Below are 25,707 nucleotides of genomic sequence, written 5' to 3' on the forward strand. Positions count from 1 at the left end.
TGTACTCAAAACAGTCAGATCGTTGCGTGTGGAACGCTGGACACTTTCCACACTCAGAAAACAGAATAAAACAATACGTAAACATACCAGTGCATTTTCAGCCAACAGGAGGACACATCGTAGGCGCAGAGTGTTCGATTTGAGACGACCCTACCCCGCTGAAATTTACGCACTACTCAAGTGAGTACAGAGTGCACAAAGTGCACTACATTGAAGTGTACTTCTGGAAGTACGTGGATTAGAACACACTCAATGAATGGGATGCGTGGAAAGGACGGAGCCTACATGTACCATTAGAGGCTGTGACGTCATCTAAAGGACTTCAATGACGTCAAAGGACTTCCTCTTTCGCTTCTGAAAGACAACAATCATAATTCATATGTCCTGCACACGCTCCTGTCAGCTGAATCTAAACAAAGGTTGTTTTATGGATGGGAACGAATGATGAATGTCGTCATTTGTCTCTCGAGGACAGGTCTCTGTGGGTCGGTGCATTAAAATCTGTGCAGCTGACCCTGATGAATACAGCCATAGATCTGCTGTAATATTCCCAATCCATCAAACACGGTGAGAAGTGGCTGTCCATTAGTTAATGGAGCGGAAACGGCAGAGAGCGAGCTGTAATCTGATCTCCCTCTCGCTCCTATTCATGGTCTGTACAGCCCGCCTGCATCCTTCCTCTCATGTCCTATTTGTCATGGCTGTAATCTCAGATGAAATCGTATTACTCTGCCTTCCTATCTGTCGCTCTCATTCACGCCTTTTCCTCCTCTTTCATTCTCCCTACTATTATATCCTTTTTCCTTTTTCGGCTCACTGTGGCCTATCACCCTCTATTAACTATTAATATGCACGAATGAGGATCAGTTCCTGTGCGGAGGCAGCACCAGGCAGGATCAGACGGAGAATAAGTAGAGAGGGTGACAGAAAGATGTCCTTTAAAGAGAGTAAATTAAAAATAAAAATGTCAATTTTGACTTAAAATAAGCAAAAAGAAATACCAAGAAGATGAGGTGTTCTTGATCCATCACAATCACAGACAGTATATAAAGACGGACGACATGACAGCTCCCCCAAAGTGAAGCCAAAACATCTGGATCACCCCCTGTTGGCTGGCTGCAGTATAGGTCATAAAGCCCGCCCCCTCCATGTTAGCAGATGGGACATGGGCCACACTAAAAAGTCAAAGTACATGTCAAATACATGATGGTTTCTATCATTCTATCATTTTAGGTAGTTCTTATCACGCTGATGTATGTACAAGTGTTCATTTTTCTGATAAGTTTGGTTTAAATTAGTTATTTGATGCTGTAACAAAGTGGTGAGACGTCATGATTGACAGCTGCTCTGAGGGAAGTAGTCACTTGTACGAGAGAGGAGATATAACTTTCCATAACTGCGATTGTCTGTTTCAAACAGAAAGTTTATATAAGCGTCTTTATGTACAGATTGTGGTTCATACAGTCACTGTTTCATTCACAACAGAACTGATCCCAGCTGCGTCTGTTTAATAGAAATTACTTTCAAACAGAACCAGTACAGGTCTGTTTTTAGGAGCCTGTGTTTTGGTCCTGAAAGCCGAAACCTGTTGCCTAGTAACCTAGGATCAACTCATCCTAGGTTTATCCTGCTTATAAATCAAAGATTAGAAAAGGCTGACGAATCTCATTGTAACATCTGTGCTCTTTCATCACACGGCGTCAGAGCAGGTAAACAGGTTCATCACACCGCAGCATGGAAACACAATAATAATCTATACGGCAGCCAGGAGGAGACACGAAGCACAGTTTTATAAATGACTGTCTGACAGCCTGTCTGCTCTCTGCTGTCAGCTCACCCTTTCTCTCATTTCAGGCAAATGTCAAAATCATTTCTGAAGCTGGAACCCGTCTCAGGGAACGACCGAAACCGTTTTCAGTTGTGTCTTTTAGTGTGACCGTAAACTGGCAGCGATCCTGGAGGTTCATATGAGGGAGGACACCCACATGACCAAGAGAAGAACAATTAGCTTTTGTCATCAGTGTTTCTAAAAAGTTGAAACAAGTTGCTGTGATTTCTGTCCGTAATGAGGTAAATAAAATCTGAGCATCTCGTCATTTTACAAAAGGTTGTTTGGTGAATAACATCAGTCATAGAATTTAATTCCTTAGAATAAAGCCTGAAATCCTCAGGAAATGATTCGTCCTCTGGAGAAAATTATTATCTGAACCAAATTTCTTTGGCAGTCCATCCAGTAGCTGTAGAGATATTTCATCAACAGTGCCATCCATAAAGCCACTTAATTAATCGGTTAATGGAAAATAGTATTGAGAAATGTGTTGATGAAGAAATAATAAGTAGTTGGAGTCTTGTTTGAATTTTAGCTTTAGCAACCTTTTCAAAAGACGTCTAAAACGGTCTTAAAACTGCAGTGGGTAGAAGTTGAGCAAATCTTTTTATTCTTATAAAATGATCACTATATCCTGACAGTAGTGCATTAGACAGATAATCTGAAAAAAATCATGTGCCTCTGTGTCCTCCGGTGTGCTCCTGATGGCATCTGCAAGATTTCACAGACCGGAGGAAAACAACCAATCAGAGCCGAGCTGGAGCCTGCCGTCTCTAAGTAGCTGTCAATCACTCGCAAACTCCGATCAAAGGGTCAAACTAGGCAGCGCTGATCAAATATGAATCAATATTCTGTTACTGTAATGCCTATTTCTCTCCTCAAATGTTCTCAGAAACATCTGTAAAAGCTGTAAAATGAGAAAGTTTGTGAACCGGCAACCATGGTGCGATCAGTTGAGGAAATACCAAGCACCGCCCACCAGCTGGAGCACAGCCAATAGGAACGCTCTCTCTCTGAAATGACCTGTGATTGGTCAAAGTCTCCCGTCACGGACTAGATTTTTTAAAGCCTGAAAACAGAGCCATGAGGAGGTGCACAAGTCTAGTTTTCTGCCTATTGCAGGTTTAACTGTCAGCTTGAAACCTGTCCAAATGTAATTATCAGCCCGGAGCAGAGCCCTCTTCACAGCTGCTACAGAGACATGGCGACGCTGCCGTGACGCTAACAGAGGCTGTATAAAAGGCCACGCAGTGATGGATGTCCACGGGGGGAGAAAAGAGAGACGGGCAGACAGGCAGAGATAGGAGCGCAGAGGGCAGCAGTGTGGAGGAGGGACAAGGACCAGAGCTCTGGCTGAAAGGCAGGAGGCTTCTGGTTTCACACAATTACATTTCAGGGCTATTTTTGGGGGGTCTCCTCCGCCGTCTTACAGGGGCTTCTGACAATGAGACGAGGAGAGAAGAAAAATCAGTAACAAGGGGAGATGGATGAGAGGAGACACAAAAAACAACAAAAAACCTGATTGAATGACAGAAATGAGACAGAGAGAGAAGAGGAAATCAAAAAAAATGACAAAAGAGATGGGAAATGAAGGACAGTAACTGAAATAGAGTGAAGAAGATTCACTTCATCTTCAGCTGTTCACTCAGAAGGTTGATTACAAAGTAAAAGGAAACATTTAAAGCAGACCTCATTATTATTTCACCTCATGTGTGCGAGACAAAACGGGAACCGACTCATTAACAATAAAAGAGCCATCAAAAACTCCAAAGGGGAACTTAAATTAGATGCTGATTATAATTAAAAGTTAATTATAGTGAGAATAATGTGCTTTAAATAAAAGCTTCATTTCAACCAAAATAAACATTCATTCATTATTTAATATTGAAAACTTTATTCTTCATTTTATGTTTAAGTGTATTTGCCTGTAGACTAACTCAAAATGTTTGTATGTTCACTAAAAGACTCTTGAGGTTACCATATCTTGTAATTAATTAACTGGAAATTTACCAATTCAAAATCTGTCTCCATTTTCCCTCTGGTTAGTTTTTCCAGGACAGTTCTTGGAAATGATTTTGAAATTATGGCTCTGTAGAATAAAGCGACATCATTCTCCTCTATGTATACAGGACAGCCAATCTAATTGAACTCGACATTAATTTTTTAAGGTACCTTATCATGGACCACAGGGATGGACAATCTGACAAATTCAAATTTGTTTCTTGAAGCTGCATGAAGCAATTCATTAAACAAATGGAAGTTTGTGTTGCTGGTGGTTTCTTTAAAGTGGAGGTCACAAAGAGGAAGAGGAAAAACAAAGAGGTGGAGAGCAGGACAAATAAGCTGCGTGCACACATCTGACCCTGCGGTGTTTTCGTGAGGACTAAAGCTTCAGATGGTGAGGGGACACATGATGGAAAAAAAAAAAAAAAACCTGAGTGGAAAACGCTGCAAACTCAAAAAAGAAATCGATACATCACAAATGTTTGGAGCTTTTTTTTCTGTTTGGCTGAGGTGGAAAAGTTGGTGTATCGATAAAAGCAAAATACGACAAAGTGCAATAGAAACAGACTTGGTGAATAAACCACTCCACTGAAGAGACTAAAAGTAGCTGCAGAAGAAAACATGAGATGTGTGGAGCGAGACTGTAACCTTCCTCACATTAATCAAAGTATTCTCATACAACGGTTCGTATGATATTTTTCGTTCATTTTCTACAAATGCCCAGCAACACGTGTCAATTTCCGCTTGTTACATGCATACTGTTTTTTTAAAATAAACTTCCGTCTTCACAGGAAAAAACTTCTTTAGGTTTAGGCAATACAACTACTTAATAAGGTTTAGGAAAAGATTAAGGTTTGGCTTAAATAACTCTGGAAGTGGCGTTACCTTAGAATGTACCTTACGTGACACAAAAAAATCAAGGTGAAGTGTGTAGGATTTGGCAGCATCTAGTGGTGTGGTTGCAGATTGCAACCAACTGAGTACCCATCTGCTCTGGGCTACTGTAGAAACATGGCGGAGCAACATGGACACTGTGAAGAGGATCTGCTACCCATGTAGATATGAAGGGCTCATTTTGAGCTAACGAAAACATCGATTCTTACTTTCAGCTGATTATACACTAATGAAAACATAGGTATGAATATTATATTCAATTTCTGCTAAAAGTTCCCCTGAAATGTTACACACTGTTCCTTTAAAATGTTCATTAGGCACAAATTCGTTTTTAAAACTGTTAAGTCACGTTGTGTCCTCTTCTTCTTCTGCAGTGGTTTAATAGCACCGACTGGAGAATCAGCTCCACCAGCTGTTCATCTAAATCAACCAATGAACTCATATTCACACAACAGAAGAGACCAGTTTTCTGGCAAAATCGGGTAAAATTTAAACACCGGTCCTATTTTTACCTCTGAAATAAAACTGAGATTGTGAGTAGTGATCCAGAGATGTGGAACGAGGCTGATAACGTCCCACTCCTTACAGGACAAAAGCTGAATCAACACTGAAGCGGTGAAACATGTCAATCATCATCCAGAAAGGGTGCTCTAGCTCACATTAAATGCCATCAATTCTCTCACTGTCAGTCACCGCTTTCCTCCTCCTCCACCCTGATGACCTCTTAACCTTCAAAATAAAACACCACCTCAACTCTGAGGCTCAGCCAAGCAAACAGCACAGCCGGCACAGAGAGCTCCAGAGACAGAAACCCTGAGACCGATCAATCAATGCTGCTGCTTCGTCGCCTCGTTGGACAGATTGGGTGGCGACAGCTCGTCGTTGGCTGAGATGACGAGAGTGTCGTCGGTGTGGGCAGGTGAACGAGTCTGACCTGACTGAGGATGGAGAAGCTGTGAGTTTGTGTGTGTGCTTTACATGTGTGATTTGTGTGTTTTGGAGTGGTTACAACGGAGGAAGTTGGTGGAGTTTCGTGTCATTCATCAACTGGATCTGCAAGCTGAACTCACCTCTGACGCACAGAAACCTCCCTTCATACCCACAATAACAACTGTGGGTTTAAACTGGCCGCACATCTGAAATCACTGCAGTACGTCTAGTTCTCAGTTCGGATTTGCTGAGGTACATTCAGATGTTACAAAATCCACAACAAACCAACCTCAGACAGTCCAAATAAAAGTGATTTTAGAGCAGCTGAAAGAGTAGTTTCCTGCACTCAAACAAAGCCACGTGCCTCCCACCTGCATCTTATTAATAGACTCCTGAACGTAGCACAGTATCAGGATAAAGTGGAAACAATTCCTGTGACATCTCCTGCAGTGAACGGAAATGGGCTTCCAGAGAGCTGAGCATGATCTCTGCTGTCTGTTGCCAGCATGGAACGAGACGAAGAGGAGGCCGAGCGCTGCCATTTTCTTTCTCTCCCTCTCCCGTTTCCTTTTCCAGGATCCTGAAGAGAAGCAGAGGGGGAAACATCTGCTCGTCCACAAGAAGCCAAAAGAACCAACCGACATGATGCTTCTTTTCCAGGCTCATTGATGTGAAGCAGCGGGCTCACATTCACATTTACATCAGCTTCTTTTCTACAGCTCTGCCTGGAGCTAAGTGCTGTCTTTGTGTCTTCTCTGCCCGACAGCAGCTAAATAATAATAATAATAATAATGTCCTCTCAATACACTGACATTTACAAAGTTGAATATATCGGCAACACAAGTTACCTGCTTGCTACTTTGTCAACCAAGGAGACGGATGTACTTCCTGAAAAAATTATATTATTGATAATAAAACTGCCAAATGCAACATTCTCATCCAGTGCATTATTAAAAAATGCCTTTCGTGACAAAGAAATAACTGAAGTGATGCAAATCGCACTTCTGTTGGATTCCACTAGTATTTTGCTAACAGGTGGAATCTGTATTGTTTGTATTTTCAAAGGTTTTGACATATCATGGTGTGTCCAGTAGGAGAAAAGTTTTCTTATTGCGTCCACTGGATGCAGCAGCTGAATCGCGTTAGTTGGCGTTCCGATCAAAAATAGCTAGAGTTGTTCCGATACTAGTATGCCTCCGATGCCTCCGATACAGCCTAAAGTGCTGGATCGAGTATCGGCGAGTACGCAAGTCTATGCACCGATCAGCCCGGCTCTGATTGGTTGTTTTCCTCCGGTGTTTATTTTCAGATTACCTGTCTCATGCACTACTGTCAGGACATAGTGACCGTTTTATAAAAAATACTTTTTAAAATCATATTTGCTCCAATTATGCAAGTTGATTTACCTAAAAAAAAAAAGATCCTCTGATTTACAGATGTCTCTTTACACATCCATGGACTCATTGCCGTTTTCAGTCCAAAATGGTGGCAACGCTGCCACAGCGCCATCTAGCAGCTGTTGTCAAAACAGCACCAGAGTTTTAACTCTTTGCTTCTCTACTCTTTGTCACAGTGAGATGCATCATTCCCTGAAGTTTCAGCTAAATCTGATCCAGGAGAGCAGGAATATTGTCCTGGCAGATGGGCGGACAGTAAGACTGAGATGGAATTCAGAGTCCCTCAGTGGACTTGTTTCCAGTAAAACTGTCCAAAGAGATGTTTAACTCTAAATTATAAGCATAATGGAAGCTAGATGAGGCCACAGGGTCAATTCCTGCCATGTAAAACACAGATATTTAAATTTCTGCAGTGAATTGTAACATTTTGCTCGTTCTATATGAACCAACAGCCTGTTTGTGATTCACATTTTAATCACTTTAGTAGAGAAAACTCTCCAAAGAAACTCCATGTGAAGTGGTGAGGAAGTGAGGGGTCAAAGGTCACAGAAGTCTGACAGCAGATGGATGAAACAGTGCGATGATGGAGGATCATGTTGCATGATACTGTATCACTCCTCCTCCTCCTCTCTGGTCTTATTTATGGCTTTTATTGTGAAAGAGCAAAGTGGGACTGAGATGGTGCAATAAAAGTCCAACAAATTGAAGTGAATCATTTTTCAAATAGCGATAATAGAGCGGATCAGTGATGTAACATGGTGTGACAGATTCACTTGGTGAAACTGTTGAAATCATCTGGTTTGTGTTTAATGAATCAAACGGTGATGGATGGTGCTTTCATCCAGCTCCCCTTTCTTCTTTGCTATGTCACTATTTCCTCTGACAGCGGCAGGGTTTGGGTGGAGGTCAGAGGGCAGGACTGTAAAGATTAACGGATACTTTACAGACCTCTGCACGGGAAGCAAGGTATATTATATAATAATTGCTGAGCCTCTCTTCATTATAATCCATTATATTTTCAATTGTCACCTGCCGCTTGAATTTAGTGTTTTCCTTAACATAAATAAAAACATTGTTGTTGATCCAACCATGTAAAGTGAGGTGATGTTTTTTCCTCGACAAAAAAAAGAATTTTTTTCGAGGCTCCTTATCCGTGTTTTTAACCTACAATGGCCCTAATATGGCGTACATTACTGTGCCTTTGATGCAAGTATTGAGTTTGCTCTTGTTGACAAAATCATCAAGGTGGCACCATATTGACATTAAATACCAAACTGTCGGAGCGCTCAATGAAAACAGTTCTACATGTAAACCTTAGACCTTCTCTGTCTCTAACAGCTGCAGATGAATGATTTTTTATTTCCTGCCGAGCTTATATCAGAGCAGAACATACTGTACATTCTTAAGAGGTTGCATGGAAAACTGGCATTCACTGAGGGTACAGCGTTGCAGATATGAGCTTTTAGATAAGCTCTCTAAAGAGGGAAATACAACACAATGAGACCAACAGAAGCCAAGGTCTGAGGTCACAAGTCAAAGTTAGACACTAACTCAGATTTTAGAATTAATTATGAAGCTTTTCAGAAGCTTGTTAAATACAGACCCAGGTCGAAGAAATAAAAGAAAAGATATAATAATGTGTTATTTTTTGTTTGTTTCATTCAAATGTAAAAACATTATACAAGCTACTGCCCAACCCTTCCCAAATCTCTTCCATCTGCTAGCAGGTCTGTTGATGGCCTGGATGGGGTGGCCCTGAGGTCACAGGGACCTTGATCTTTGACTACCAAAATGTAATAAGTGCATCCTTGAGTCCAAGTGGACGTTTGTGTCAAATTTGAAGGAATTCCCTGCAGGCGTTCCGGAAATATCTCGTTCATAATATCAGATGGACGGACAACCCGAAAACATAATGTCACCGGCACGGAGGCATAAAAACCTCATCTCAACATCACTTTATCCGATAATGATAATAGTTTATGAATGTTATTACATTTCCATAACGTTAAATTCCCTCACAGCACAGTGAAGCTTTTGTCAGCAATCTGTTTACACAAGTAAATAGAGACGTTTTTGGTGATTATCATCGTTGTGTTTTTCCTCCTCAGCCGTCCGCCTTCTCAAATCTTCACAAACAGTTTGTAGAATAAAGTGACAACTGAAGGAGCTTCTACAGGATGTTCACAGAAAATGCAGGAACAGGAGCAGAGCTTAGACTGGTTTATGTTATATTGTAGTTTTGAATGATTACCGCAGCAGACTGATAAGGATTCTTTAAACGATAAATAATATAAATTTGAATAAATCTGAACACTGGCAGAGTAATCAACGATCCACAATCTTCTTTAGTCATAGTCGATATGGTCGGCAATCGGCACCAAACCCCAAATCAACAGGCTCAGTCCCTGAAGGTCAGCCAAAAGGTGCAGCCAAAATCTCCTCACTTACCATAAAGGTATACTTCACCTGATCTATAATATATATATATATATATATATATATATATATATACATATATATATATATATATATATAGTATCATCTGTGAATAGAATGGGGCGCCAAAAAATTATCGAGTACGGTCTATACCTGCACTATATGAAAAGCATTTGAGATAACTTATGTTATGATTTGGCGCTGTGTAAAAATAAATTGAAATGCATTGAACCACAGCACCACCGTGTCACCCAAGATTTTAAATCTGAATTTGAACACTATTTTTCTCAGTCGTCTTTCCCACAGGAGCGGAGCAGGACGCACAGACAGCATCACCTTGTGTCCTCACATATAATAACCTCAGCATCTCATAATGAGTTTGACCTCGGTGTCAGTATCATTTCATTCCAGTGGGTGTCACGGTTCTCAAGTGGTGAGCATTCATTTTGGAGTGACGCTCCAGCGTTAATTTGACTCGGAGTGCAAATGAAACTTCTCACTGAATCCATAACAGATAAGTGTGCTCAGGTGGAGTGGTTTGTGCCACAGCTGTAGATAATGAAACTCCAGAAGTTTATCAAACACACACACTGGTGCTCCAAAGTCAAAGCAGGTATTTGCCAGTTGACAGCTGACGAGAAACACCAGCCGTTACATCACGAAAAGAAACGACGTGCGCACCATTTCTGCAGGTTTAAATGCTCAAGGAAAAGTTCTCTGCTTTCTGTCATGAGTCAGAGTGAATTTATCTTTTAACAGCACAGAGCTACAGCCCGGTACATGAACCAACAGCTGACAACAAACATGCTAAATATTCACTTTCTATTTTTTACAATGGAACCACAACACACAGCCTCAAGTTCAGAAATTCAATGTAATATTTAATCACGATTAATCACATGATTGTCCATGATTAATCGTGATTAATACCAACTTTCAGCACATCCTATTGTAGAAGGAAGTATGGATGAATTTTGCTGTTGCCACTTTGTGATGTGACACTGAATCTCTGGCAGCTTCGAGAGGTTAACCGTGCTCTTTTAAAAGAGGGTTTGGAAAACGGTGGGGAAAGAAACAGATATTTTGAGACATGATAATACAGTAGCAACATCCACAGCCATGCGCACCATAATTCCCTGTTTCACAGACATCCTCCTTCTCAGTGACTAAACTATTGCCCCAGACATGAAAAAACACTAACAACACATAGAAAAATGGATTTTAAAGGAGCAGAAAAGAAGCAGGGGTAAAATTTATTTACCCTAAGACATAAAATCGCATAAGAACGTTAAAAATGCACTGACCGTGGAAGGTTCGATTCCACATCCTCTTGGTGACGACTTTTCCCGGAGGCCGGCCGGCGGACATGGACATGGTCTCGTTCAGAGCGTGAGTGTAGAGCATCAAACCGTCATAAAATCCTCCAGCTATGATGTTCATCTGGAAGACAAAAGGAAAGGAACACTAAGAAACAAACTAAAATCCTTTCTTATAATTTTCTTTTTCATTCACTCTTTCCTTGTGTATGAATCACTTAAGAATATTTATGTTTCGATTACTTTCTGTCATTTTAAATGTAGAAACTAGGGCTGTTAAAGCGATAACGCGTTAATGCAAATTTGTTTTAACTGCACTAATTTCCTTAAACCATAAATTCAATTTGCGATTTTTAGGTTATAGCGGGCTAAGGAATCCATTGGTACCAACATGTCATAATAGCTTTTCGGGAAGGAAGCCAAATAACGCTCCAAACTTACACTACATTTTGACGAGGAAAAACTGTCATGGCCATTTTCAAAGGGGTCCCGTGACCTCTGACCTCAAGATATGTGAATGAAAATGGGTTCTATGGGTACCCACGAGTCTCCCCTTTACAGACATGCCCACTTTATGATAATCACATGCAGTTTGGGGCAAGTCATAGTCAAGTCAGCACACTGACACACTGACAGCTGTTGTTGTCTGTTGGGCTGCAGTTTGCCATGTTATGATTTAAACATATTGTTAATGCTAAATGCAGTACCTGTGAGGGTTTCTGGACAATATTTGTCATTGTTTTGTGTTGGTAGTTGATTTCCAATAATAATATATACATACATTTGCATTAAAGCAGCATATTTGCCCACTCCCATGTTGATATGAGTATTAATTTCCCTTTAAGGTACATTTTGAACAGTCATGTAATATTTTGTTCGATTGACAGTCCTAGTAACCATCGTCATTTTATGCTAAACTATGATGTTTTTTACTCAACCTAACCAAATAGTTTTGTTGCATTTGTTTTGTTTTGTTTCAATTTACAACGTTAACCACGCTTTTTAAACTGTTCACAACTGCGACCATAATCCCAGAGAAAATATGTCCCCCTCGAAACGTAATTGAGAATGCAGTTTAGTTGTATGGGAACATAATTTTGTAGGAGACAGGATTATTGTGCAACTGGTGTTTTAGGGGGTTAGTTCGAATTCACCAAAGTACTATAGGTAATACAATGGATTAAAGTACCTCACACAACCCCACTTCAAAACATCTCAAACTATCCCATTACATGCACATATGGAGGGAACATTGGGCTGTCCACATACTTTTATGTGAATAGAACTGATTGGGATCATGTTTTAAAGCTTTAGTGTTTGTCTGACTCACTGTTCCTGCTGTTTATCTAAACTCCCCACTCAAACACCCAGATCACCATCATTACAAGCAGCCAGTATCAGAGAGGATTGTGGGTAATCATGCATTGATTTTACTCTAAAGTGATGGAGACACTTTGTTTTGAGTGGACTGGTCAGTCCTGCCAGTTCAACTGTTAATGGTCCCCGTTTCAAATGCAATTAAAATGCGATAAGAGTTGATTTCAGAGTCAGCAGCACATGATAGACTTGTTCCATCAGCAGACGGCTATTTTCACTGTTGCTCGTCTCAGTAGTGAGCTATTTAGAGCGGGAAATTGTTATGATGATGTTATCTTTATCATACTTACTATAGAATGCATCAGGAGTGAGTCCTGAAACCTGAAATGAGTTATAATTTTTTGCACTTCCGATTACCTCACCTTGACGTCAATGCCAGGCTGCCATTGTAAATAAGAATTTATTCTTAATTGACTTGCCTGGTTAAATAAAGGTTTAATAAAATGGTTATTTTGAATGGGTTTTTGGTTGCAGTTATTAAGCTATGGACGTAAAGTAAAATAAGTCAACGTTGACATAGTTTCACACGGGACATGAAGAGAGGTCTCCTGACTGGAAGTCTTGTGTTTGTTTGATCCATCCACCGTGACCTTCTCTCTATGCGGACTTCCGCAGACTATCATTACAAATGTTTTTGTGATCACGTGGGCAACGATAACCTCACGAGATCGAGGCGGCCGCAGTTGCTCTCAACCGACTGCAAGCATATCTTGTGTGGTTGATTATAATACTAATGAAGGTTATCAATATATAGCACTTATCAAAACGAGTGCTCATTACAAAGTGTTTTACAAGGCAGACATAAAAATAATAAAGTATAGAATCCAATTCCAGATACACGCACATTTCCACATAGATTTACAAACAAATATAAATAAATCCGAACATGGTCTGTAAACTACGAGTAGCCTACAGATCGGATCAAACAGGATGTAACTTTTCCTGTGATTTCCTGTAAATTCTTTGAAGGCTGCTGGAAACGGCTGGAAACTGTCCGACTTGACCGCAGCTTTTTATCATCGCCCCCTGCTGTTGCCGCCTGATCTCGTCTACTTTCCAGGTGAGGCGCAGGTCCAATTATTCTACCAGAGTTAGCGGGTATTCCCTTAAACCATCAACTTTCCTCTGAAGACCTTGAAGGTCCGATCTGACCCTGTGATGGGCCTGAAATCAAAGTAACCGACTGATGACGACACTGGCTGATCATAGTATTTAAAATCCACCGATGTTGGCACGGAGCTGTGAGGAAACAGCGTGAAAGCCTGGTTAATGGTTAAAAATATAAAAACCTGGAAATTACAGAACCCATGCTGGTTATGTCATCCCCCCCGCCTGATTACATTTAATGAGAGTTCCCCAGAGTTCAGGCTGGAGACGGATAAATGAGGACGAGCAGAAAAATGATTCTCTGTAGTATTTCCACATTTTTTTCCCAACTAGTAAAAATAAGTTATCATGAGAGAGCTTCTGTCAGGGTGAGCAGAAGACTCTGAAGACCGTTATACATGCCTGTACAGGTAAAAGGTCGTCTGTAGATTAGAAAAGTACATTATGATCGTCATGTGACTGTTGGTTGTGTTGTGTTTGCTGCCATCTGTTTCCTTTGATGTATCCTGTTTCTCCACAGGGATCACTGAAGTGTCATCTTATTTATGTTGGTGTGTGTGTGTGTGTGTGTGTGTGTGTGTGTGGTATCGAGCTCTGTGTCCGTTAACTACATTAGTGTCCCTCAGCCGTCTGTCTGCTGCTGATTAACTGGCTTCACAAAGCTGCCAGACAACCAGCCACACACGCATACGGTGGCTGATAAGGGATAAACTGGAGGCCTGTAATACAATTGAGCAGATTACAGCAATAAGGTGCTGTACACATGCCGCGTCTAAAAACGCGTGGAAAACGCCAGCTGTGCCGCTTTTTTTTTTTTTTTTCTTTCCAATGTGCTTGGGTGGTTGCGCTCCTGTTGCGCTTGCTGTTACTGAGCAACCAAAACCTGCGTGCTGCGATGATGATGAAGTTGCGGTAATCAAATCAAAGATTTCAGGATGTCTTGCAACTGCTCAGAGCCAACAAATAGTCCGACATACAACCCATCGTGAAACGGTGTTTTTTAGAACATTTGTTCTTTGCACGAGTTAAAAACCGAGCTATTACACAAGCTTTAGAGCTGCCGGTAGGCGGATTTTGTTACCTTTGGACAGAGCCAGGCTAGCTGATATGGTATAAATCTCCTCACTAACTTTACGCCAGAAAGTGAATCCCAAAATGTCGGTAACACTTTATATAACCATCATTTATAAATGGTAAATTGATAGTTAATTAAACATAGTTAATAGTTATTTAACTGTTAACAAACAGCAAAATGATAATTAATCATTATTATATTTATTATATATATTTTTTATAATAACTGTTAATTTATAAATAAAAGTCACACAATCAGTGAAAGTGGCTAACAACCTAAATAAACAGTGTTATTATTATTATTAGATTATCTGTCACCTTTTTGTTTCATGTCCACCCCATAAACATCCCAGGATCACTTTAGAAAAGCATTTGTGCTGGTCTGCACACATTCTCACCAGCTGTTTTATATATATATATATATATAAATATCATGGATGTTTCTTGTCCGTGTGCATCGTTTACACATCTGGCCTCAGGTTTCGGTTTGTTGTTTCAAGCTTTAAACTTGCAAACTGTCAGTAATGTGTGAGAGATCAGAAATGCACGCACACACACACACACTTTGGATGTCAGAGCTCTGTGGAAATACAAAATGTGTAGCACTTCCAAGCATGAACTCAAGGACCTCCTGTCCTTTACAAAATACCACAATATATCTGTCATCTGTACGTCACCCTTTTTATGTATAGACATCCGTTTCATTAGAATTCCACCCTTCTCCTCTGTGTTTCTGTTTATCAGCGAAAAGTCTGCTCTCTGCTTGTAATCACACGGAGGAATGAACTCACTGAGAGATTACTGGACACACTTCACACACAAACTGTCATCGCCTGGGAAAAGGTGTTATTGTCATGCAAACTGTTTAAACTGGCTAAAGCAGATCCTTCACGACGGCCGATTTGTTTGTTTAACACAGAGAGTAAGTGATACTTGAGTAATTGATACTTGAAGGATATGTCTGTTGATGATCTAGATTTTTCTTCTTGTCAAACCAACAGTGATTGGATCTACTAACAAGTACTGTGTGATCCATCTTCTTCCTCTGTGCCATTGAGCTCCATTAAAACACTCATCAATGAGCCAATGAGCCAATGAACTCATGGATGTATTAAGAGAACCAGATACAGCGTTGTAGGCGGGCTCCCGTTCATTCCTATGAAAGTTGCTCAGTGGCACATGAAGACAAAATGGCTCGACTTCCGACTGGAAAAGTACCCAATGGGCTTGGAGGTGACGGCTACAGACAGGAAGTCAGACAGAATTGAAAGACGGACTAACACTGTGTTGGTTTTGGCCTCTAATGGGATCCGTTGAAAAACATACAATATTGCCAACCTTTTTAAAAAAAGAAAATTATTACATGGTCAGTCTGTCTAACACTTTGCTCCAGAGCAAGCTATCTTCAAAAGGTCAGATTCCCATGAAATTTGTAATATACAGTATGTGTGTTCCTGGTTCCCACAGAAAAAATCTCGTCGTCTAGAGCCACCATCAAGACAACATTTTATAAATCCCAAGAAGACATGTATTTTGACCTCTTTTCTTGCAACACAATAAAATGTGCCAAACCTGAAACATGAACGAGAAGGAAAACAAGATGTCCCGCCTCCTCTCCAGAGTTTTGTTGTTATTATTTAACACTATGTCATCTTTATTCAAAGTGATAAAAAACAGCAGCACTGTGTTGTGTTGAGCAGATCTGTGATTCTAGGTGTGAGATCTGTGTTGTCTGTTTTTCCTTCATGCTTTTGTTTCTCTTCCCATCTCTGTCTCTGTCTATCTCTGTGTGTGTGTGTGTGTGTGTGTCATGTTCAACCTTTGTGCAGGACAGAGCGACAGGATAAGATCAGCAGACTAAATTACTTTCTGTAAACTGAATTGGCTCAGTCATCCAGCTGCTCTGACAGCTCCGACAACACTAATTACACATTTGCATAATAATGTCTTTTTTTCCATCTATAGCTACATTATTGATATTTTCCAGTGTTGAGATTGTCAGGTGCGTTATGTTTAATAACCTTATTTCCTCTGTGTATATTGACTCATATTTGTCCTGAGGATGGGGACGTTTGTCTGTTCAACACTGATGTATTTGTAAAACTCTTCACTTTTCCTCTAATGATGTTATCAACTGCATTACTAACAAAACAAGCAAAACGTCTTTACTTGACTTTTTATGTTTGCCACATCAGATTTATTATGTTCAGTCAGGTTCAGAGAGGACTACTCCATATGGCTGAATGGTCTTTCATGCTTTTAGCTTGTAGAAAGTCCTCTTTACAAATAGATGTTATTTAGTTTACTACATGGAGAACAAAACGCTGTCCTATGGTTCAACCACACTGACAACTGAAAGAGACAAAGATCTCACTGAGCAACAGCTGAATAAGAGTAAAAGAAATCACCATCACCGTCATTGATAAAAGAAACTGGAAGCTGAGCATCAAAACGTGTTTTCGGACCAAACAGTTCTGAGGACACCCTGAGAGGAAATGCCAACTGGGGAGTTCCCCTGATACACACCTTGAATGGATTTTTTCTGTTTGCATTCACACCGCCAATAGGAACACTAAAGTGATCGCACACATCTCTAATGGCTAGTTCGCTACGTTTCACAAGCCCTTCATGCGTGTACAAACAAACAGACGAATCAAACTGAAACAGAACCTCCTTGGCGGAGGTAACTAACTGGATGTTGACCTGATGATAGCAGATGTGTTATCTTGTTGGAAATGCGATCGTGAGTGACGGGTTGTATGTGGGTTTTGGCAGGCAGCTGCTGTCCCCTTCTTCCGGGTACTGCGTACCGGCACTCAATCTTTTAGTGGTACGGAGTACCGGACCGTACCGGCCTACTTTCAATCACCACTGTGTTACCTCCATCGGCAATAGATAGTGACTTAACAGACATTTATTTACATGAAAACCTTCTAGATTGCCACAGTTTAAGGAGATAGAAAAGGCTTTTTTCATTCAAATACACATGTATATATTATATTTATGCTCACTGTGTCCAATCACCAGCGCACACACACTCACCAGTGACTCCTCTATGGTGTAGTTGAACATTTTCCTGGCGTCGGTCTTCAGGTTGTTGACAAACTGTCTGTACTCAGGATTCTGGGGCTCTCGGTACGTCAGGATCTTCACACTCTGAAAACAGGAAGAGAAAGATTTTAAATTGCTTTCCTGATAAACACGGACCGATCACCACGTACAGTACATGTTTTATAAGTTGTAACTATAAAACGTATAAAAGACAACAAGTTAACAGAATGAATGGGGAATTACTGTAAATGGGTGTTTCCTCGTGTTCTCTGATTGCATTTGGAAGGGAAACAGGAAGAGGAGTTGCTGCTCTGTGTTTACACCTGATATCATCAAACTGTGTGACATTATCGACCGGTGAAAAGTGCGAAGGCACGCCAGGCGTCAACAAGAAGGCATCTGGCCAACCTGCAGCAGTCAAGGTCAAAACTGGTGTTCAGATTTGAGTTTTAATATTTGGCATTTTGCCTGTGAGATTTTGCCAAATAGACGTCATATGAGGTATATGACCTGATTATGCAGGGATCAGAATACACAATGGTTTTGTCTTTGTAGATGGTCACTGTGTCAGATTAGGCGGCCATAAAGTCAAGGCCGAGAGATGTACATCAGACCAGCAACACGTCATCCAGAGTAGGCTCTCACGATCACCAACAACCGCGTGTCCCTCATAGACGGTATCAGAGTAAACAGAAGAAGCTGAAATATGTCTCCAAACTTATACTTTAAACAAACCGATAATAATAATAAAAACAAGTGGGGAAAAAAATCAATTCACCTATGTATTGTGGGTTTTTATTCTACGATTTTGAAATTGATTTGGTAAATGAAATGCCAGAATCGATTTATATTTGCTTCATTTAAGTCTATGCAAAGGTAGAAGGAAGTTAACGCTTTTATTGTTATTGTGCACCATATCCGTTCCGTATGTGTCAAAAACAAAACAAACAGCAGCGAGGCGCAGTGAGCTGAGACGAGAAAGCGGAGAAAAAAACGGCGGAGAGGTCTGCGTGGATACGACCTGCACCCTCACATGTTAAATCCAAATTGGAGTTAATGACCCAAGCTGTCTCCCTGTATGTTCTGCACATCTTTATCTGAATTCCTTCCCTGTGAGAAACCGGCTGAATGTTGCTTCACTCTGTCAACCTGTTGTTTCTCTAAACACACCGATGTTATTTGAGTGCGGCTCCTCTGTTGTCTTTATTCCTGGTGACCAGTGATCCACACCACAGCCCGGCTCATCCTTCATCTTACTCAATCGTTATGTGACCATAGACAGGCGGAGATTCACTCTGCTGCACACTCATTCTGCTCCACCTGCAGAACCACCACCAGCTGACTCTGTTAGCAGCAATGCCAACGATGCTCTGCTGCTGCTGCTAATGTCACAGAAATAATAAGTTAATCAACCTGATTTCCATATATGCATTTTGTATATACAGTTCCCTATGTTAACATCTTATTTTGAAAAGCAGACGTAGTCCCACTTGTATACTTCCTCTAACTTCTTCAAGGTCGTCGCTAGCTCTCCCGTCAGCTCCGTTCTCTTTATACATCCATTGTCAGCTCCATCGGGGCCGTTTGAATGCATTTAACATCAATGTCAGTATATGGGTGCTCTACAGTTGAAGCGTCGGCTGATTTGACCACGGAGATGAGAGTGACAGCTGGCTTGACCGCACGTTACCGTATTATGATAACGTTTCCTGTCCATGACAGAGTGAGCATGCAGCTTTAGCCGTGATGTCTAGCTCTGCTTTTCCTGGTAATGTGTGAAACCCAAAGTGTTTCCATACTTTACTGGATGTGTAGTGTTTACCACTGTGGATTTAAAATGTGAGGGTGCAGGTCGTATCCACACAGACCCTCCACCGTTTTTTACTTTCTCATTCCAGCCGGATGCGGTTTGTTTCGGATGACGGATAAGAGACAGATATGACGTCACGCTACTCAGACTACAACAATAAAAGCGGTAACTTTCTTCTACCATCGCATAGATTCATATGAAGCAAATATATTGATTCTGGCATTAAAAAATCTATTTAAAAAATACAAAAAAAAATTTAGATACACAGGTGAATCGTTTTTTTGTTCCACCCCTATATCGGAAATGAAAAAGTGGCAACAAGCCATCCCTAGTTCTTTCTACAGACACTCTCACTAGAAAATGAACTCCAAAAATTAACTCTAGTTTCATGTAGGTCTGTTTTTCTGATCTAACACTGTATGACAGTCTGGGAATTTAGTTTAGTTTTGCCATCTCAAGAAATCAGTTCTTTGATTGTTCTGTTTTCCTGTTTCTCCTGCTGTCTGGAGCTGCAGCGAGGAAATGACTCAGAGAGAAGAAAGAAAGAGATGGAGAGAAGATGGAGATGCAGGAGGTGGAGGAGAAAAACATCCAATTTATCATCCTCCTGCATTGCTGTGTAACACCTCAGACAAGTGTGTGTGCGTGTGTGTGTGTGTGTGTGTGTGTGTGTGTGTGGAGGAGGGTCAGTAGAGGATAAAGCCAATTTCGAGTACAAAAGAGACGTAGATGGAGATGAGAGAGGAAACACTTGAGAGAAACCTGGAAATCAGGTTCTGTGAGCGACTGACGTCAAACTCTCAGAAGATGCTTAACCCTTCGCCCTCCAGACTGAGCAACACTCAGCATCGGTGAGAGCTCAATGTCTGTCACTAAACTTGACCTTTGATCCTCCTGTCGGGTTGGGAAAAGAACATTTCACAGGAGAAATTAAATTTGCCTAACAGCCTTCTTCTTTCCTCTAGTAAGAACTATTTGAACAAATCAGTATAATTCAGACACCAAAATGTATTATTCATATTTGAAATAGTTTTGTTCCCAAAAGAAGAAGAGAGAGTGTTGCATAACAGGGGAGAATACTGTTGAACTTGGATGTTGAAGTTGTTTTCCAGTGCGGAAAAGCATCGAATCATTATTGAACCACAACGGTGCAACTGGGCTCTAAATATTGAGTTAATCTGTTTTTCTTTGGGCTGGAAGAGGTATGCAGACATACTGTAAATCCTGGTTTGGTGTGAAGCAACAAGTCCTCAATATTTTACCTAATGGCATCTGCAAGATTTCACAGACTGGAGGAAAACAACCAATCAGAGCTGAGCTGGAGTCTGCCGTCTCTGAGCAGCTGTCAATCACTCGCAAACTCCGATCAAACAGTCAAACTAGGCAGCGCTGATAAGATCAGCGCTGCCTAGTCTGAAATGACCTGTGATTGGCCAAAATCTTCCATCACGGGCTAGATTTTTTAAAGACTGTAAACAGAGCCACGAGGAGGTGCAGAGTCTAGTTATCTCTCAGAACACTTGAATTACAATATGCTGAAAGGTTATTATGAAATTTTTGTCCAATGATGCCCAAAACATTTCTGCCTACTGCAGCTTTAAGTCACAAACAAGTCCGCAGTGTGCACCATTGGATGTCCAGACAACTATATCACTGGATTACTTTGATACTAAAGAAATCTTAAAAAAACATGATGATTCTTAGGCAAGTTCTGTCTGCGTCTTTTTTGTGAAATTTCTAAGAGATAATGATATCCTCGGGAAGTGTAAGTCACACTGATTCTAAAAATATGACTCATGTCTGTGTTCACATTTCACTGAGTTATGAAGAAGAGAAGGAGGGAGAGTTTTGACTCTAATTAACCTTACGTAGTATCTTTCCTGGATTAAATCTGGATTTTGTTAATAGAAAGAAGTAATGTGTAAAATATTTTGGTAGCAGGCTTTTCACTTTAAGCAGGCGCTGCTCGTCACGTTCACCAAGAGAAGCGACGTCACTGGCAGCAGATTATATCAGCAGTCACTAATTAACTTTCATTCTGTAACGGCTAAAATGAAAAGTCTGTCTGTCGTCTGGTTAAAGTGCACTCTGGTGAACAATAAGGTACAGACGTCAGTGGGCTCCAGCTGTTATTTCAATGTGTCACATACACTCCGTAAACACTCGGCTCGTTTTCTAGTTGGAGATGCAGTTTGACTGTTTTCTACCTTCCAACACAGCAAACAGCGATTATTGACAGCATGTGAACTGATGACTAATGCTGCTGTTTTTCTGCTGAGGACTGGTGAGAGCGTCCTGATATCCTGATCTGGTCGTCCTCTTTTATTTCTATTCAGGGTACCGGATACATGTTCCAAGAAGCTGCCCTCTTTCATTCCATTGAAAGTTTTCATTATTATTTGACCTCGTGGCTCAAATTGTGTTTTAAAGGACAGGTTCACAATTTTTCAGGTCTGTCTTAAGACAACAGTCAGGTTCCAGTTTGAGCATTGAAACAGCTGTAATTATTCCTCCTGTTCATACTAGACATTAAAGGACAGGTCCACCTGCATCATTTTCCTTTACTTTCAAATGGAAAACGCCCACTCAGCCAATGCAAAAAGCAGTGACCTAGGTTATGGATAATGTTTGGGCGTTAATTACAGCACCACCATGTGGCCGATTGGGGTCATATTTCTTGGGAAGCACGTACACATCATTTCCAGTTATTGGGCCAAGTTTCTAGCTCATTCCAGCTCACGGCAATTTGAGCCGATGCGGCAGACAACAAATAATAATAATAAACCGGCACAAACTCAATACAACCCTAATAAACAATAAAGATTATCAGGAAGGAGCAAAAACCAAATACACACTGCCAGAAATGTAAACAGGTAACAGTAAGGTGCAATCAAATCAAATTAAGTGGGCATTTTCCAACGTTGCAGTCTTCTTACTACAAAATCCCCTTCCCTATTTGTGGAGCTGTGGCGGAGATAACTCAAAGAGGAACCTTTGTACTTAAAAAATGTTTTTTTTAAAAATCGAAATTTGCAAATTAACTACTTCACAACAGCCGAAGTCTCATATTTGCTTCAGCTAAACTTTTGAATGTATTTAACGGAGAACTGTGGATTTTGTCTTTCATCATTTACACTAGAAGTATGCAAGGAAAAGATCTCTTAATGTTACAGCAAGCGAAAACAGTTTCATTGTTCATACTGGCACCTGACAACTGTTTTAAGACAGAAAATTGTGAACCTGTCCTTTAATCTGTACGAAGGGAGAGTTGAGTCAGAGATGATCTCTAGTTTGGAGCCCGTGAAGCCCATTTAGTGTGTGATGTTGGGCTACACCTGACTTGACCTGAAAGCTCATGTGTTTATCTAAAGTTAGAGAAAGTGGAGTGAGATTCATTCAGAGAATTAATGTGTGTTTTGTTAATTAACTCTGTACCTGGAAGGCCTCCCTGGCGACGGCGTCGTCCTCGTCTTCGCGGGCCCATGGCTGTCTGCGTTTGGAGTTCAGACTGTCCCCAAACACATCGACGTAGAAGAAGACGTACTCCTCGTGAGGAAGATCTGCCTGCCGAAACTCAACCATCAACTTCCTGAAGATGTCGGGTGAGCAACAGACGAACATCACTGTGAAAAAAGGAGACAATCACTTATATTGTGGTGGGACAGACGTAGACAGTGTAAATTTAACTTTTCCAACACGTGGATTAGAATAAAGCAGAGTCAGAGTTCACTGAAGTGAAAAGGTCTGAGTCAACAACAACTTTGAGAGGAATCAACTATAAGTCCCAGAGATCACTGCGATAAGAAACAGCTCATCAGAGAGCTTCAGATAGTGCTGCTGTGTGCCTGAGGATGGCTGAGGTTAGAGGATGGACTCAGTGGATAAATTCAGCTGCTATTGTGCAGCACTCTCAATATGTTAAAAACAATATGTTAAAGTGCAACATCAGAATTTTAGATATTTTTCATACAAAGTCCCCGATTCCAGGCGACCAAAAGTAATTAAGTAAAATGGACAGGAAGTTAATTGTGGAGATGATGAAACAGGACATTCAGACGATCAGACCCTCAGGTTAGACTAACCTTTCGGGAAAAGCCAAACAGTAAAAAAATCCCAAACATCCATCACAGTTTACGACCCACTTCCTGCTTCAACTTTACCGTTTGGAGAGAGTATAACTTTTTTTTTTCCCAGCTAGAAATCCAGGATAATATCACCAAGAAAGAGAATTAAAAGAAAGGAGTGAGCTGCTTCCACTAGCAGCCACACACGCCAACGACAACCTATCTCCACCACCATGTCAGAGAGCTTCACTGGTATGACTTGGGCTGCAGTCGAATAGTCTTTTTTGCTTAGGAAGGTTCCTAACGGAGTGAAGTGACCCAGAAGTACCCAAGTATCAGCTGTGGTAAGATCTGGTCGAGTCCTCTAAATGCTGAGGAAAGGTGCTTCAACACTTCCTTTCTTATCTCCTTTAGCAATGGATACCCTGGACCATCCTTTACCAAAGGAAAGGAGACAATAACATCCCACAATTCTTTGCGGCCACAACATTTAAAGTGACGCAGCATGCTGCCGTTCGTGAAAAAACAAACTAATATGAGTGGACAGTGACAACCATTTCATTTCACTTTATTTTTAATTATTTATTTTGAACATGTAACAAATAAGTAAAAAATACAATACAAAAAATATTTGTCATAGGTTCCTTTTTTTTTATTTCAATTCCAGCCTTGGTAATGAAGTAATTTTTATCAGTTGTCCACATTAGGTCAGATAATCCTTTCTTATATATTATGTTGATGTGAAGTGTTCCAGCAGCAGAAGGACCTGTGGTATCTCTCTGTCACACATCGCGGGTGAAGAAGCCTGTCACTGAAAAAGCTAAACGGGGTGAACATGCACCTTTTGTAGTCCATCTTCAGATCATTGTAGTTTCACAATGGCAGACCCGCGTCACTAACATCCGCCACAATCGCATCATAATTATGGAGCCCAGTGTAAGTGCAGTCGGATCCTCTCAACACCACGGTTGGCTTTTGTCCTCCTGAATTCTTCTTCACATCTTTCCTTGACCTCATGATGTTTTCCATCGAGGTCAAGGAAAAGTGGTTAGGAAAAAGACATTAGGACGTAATTATTTGTCTTTTTGACCGCAGCCTTGGATTACAATCTGCTCCTTATTCCCTCCACACATTTGTCATTCGTCATCACGGCACAGCTTTATAATTTAGCGCAAAAAAAATTAATATAAACGAAAATTTTAAATGAAAATCGGCAACTGACTTTGTACGTTTTCACTTGTGAAAAAACAAGCTTGATCTGCAATAAAAAAAAAAATTATACATTTTTTTCCTGCAAGATGTTGCAGATCTTTCTGTGGCTGCTTTTCCCGCTTTAAGGGACTTTTTGTTTTATATTTAACGGTTTGATCTTTGTTTCTTTCATCAACATTTTGTTTCTATCTTCTGCAGATTTCTTACATTACTGGTTTTTAATCAACCTACAACCCAGTCTTGATATTGGTGCAGCTTACCGGGTTTACAACTTGCAATGAGCTGTACGAGGTTCAGCTTGTGTCTTCTATTGTTGTTGGTCGTCATCTTCCACACACACTTCTACTCCTACATCCTGGGACATGTTCCTGATGTGTCATGGACGGTTGCTTTTCTTCACCATTACAACTTTTTCTTCTTTCACCCACCTCTCTCATCTTCCCTCCTTCTTCTGTCGTTGACCAGGTTGCTCAAAATGACTGAGCAGTGGACCAAACAGATTCTTCTTCACCTCATGTCAGATTGTCTTTGCCTCAGATTGATTTATTCTCATTTTTCAGCTTCACAACGAGCTTCTCTGCAGGCATCAACACTGCTTTGGTCTCCATGTTGAGAGACAACAGACTGACTTGTTTGTGTGTATGAACAAATGACGGCACAAGAAACACTCAAGCAGCTGATCAAGCAGATATTTTTGGTCTCTTAAAACTGGCATGTTATGCATCTAATTCTGACATGGTTCATGTGGTGTGGACACACATGCTGTAAAGTTCATCTGAAAAGATCTCATTACTTCCTTATTAAACCAAATGTTTGGGGCGGGGCATGAGACAGTCTTCGGTATGAGCAAATGAGCTTGCAGTTATGGAGAGAGAGGTTGTTTGATTTGACAGGACAGGCAGAGAGACGGGACAACAGTTCTTTAAACAATTGTGATTGGTTGGATTTTTTTAACACCCAGAAGTTCAAATTCATGAGATGTTTGAATTAAAGTGTGGAGAACAGAAGCTTTATGAAGCACTGAAGGCTCCTGATGAGGAGCTTGGAGTTTCTTATGAAAAATTTCCACCATACTATCTTCAGGTAAAATAAATGAGCTGCAAATAACCTGCAGTCAGTGTCTGAAATTAACTTTTTGACTCACCAGCCAAGGGGACTGGTAGATGAAAAAAATCCACCGGCCAAGCATATTTTTACCGGCCAAAAT

At 40.7% G+C, this 25,707-nt stretch overlaps 1 protein-coding gene across 3 annotated transcripts in view; it reads right to left on the reverse strand.

The window, feature by feature from the left end:
* Positions 1–25,707, reverse strand: part of LOC119497020 (atrial natriuretic peptide receptor 1-like) — a 90,077-nt gene that overhangs the window by 25,193 nt on the left and 39,177 nt on the right. For all 3 annotated transcript variants that reach the window (XM_037784773.1, XM_037784772.1, XM_037784771.1), the window contains exons 4-6: positions 22,660–22,847; positions 17,406–17,519; positions 10,794–10,929 (exon numbers count right to left, since the gene is read on the reverse strand). In XM_037784773.1, the coding sequence (XP_037640701.1) occupies positions 10,794–10,929; positions 17,406–17,519; positions 22,660–22,847 (438 nt within the window). The remainder of the gene's footprint in view (positions 1–10,793; positions 10,930–17,405; positions 17,520–22,659; positions 22,848–25,707) is intronic.

The sequence above is a fragment of the Sebastes umbrosus genome, chromosome 11 (assembly GCF_015220745.1).
Source record: "Sebastes umbrosus isolate fSebUmb1 chromosome 11, fSebUmb1.pri, whole genome shotgun sequence".
Taxonomy (NCBI): Eukaryota; Metazoa; Chordata; class Actinopteri; order Perciformes; family Sebastidae; genus Sebastes; species Sebastes umbrosus.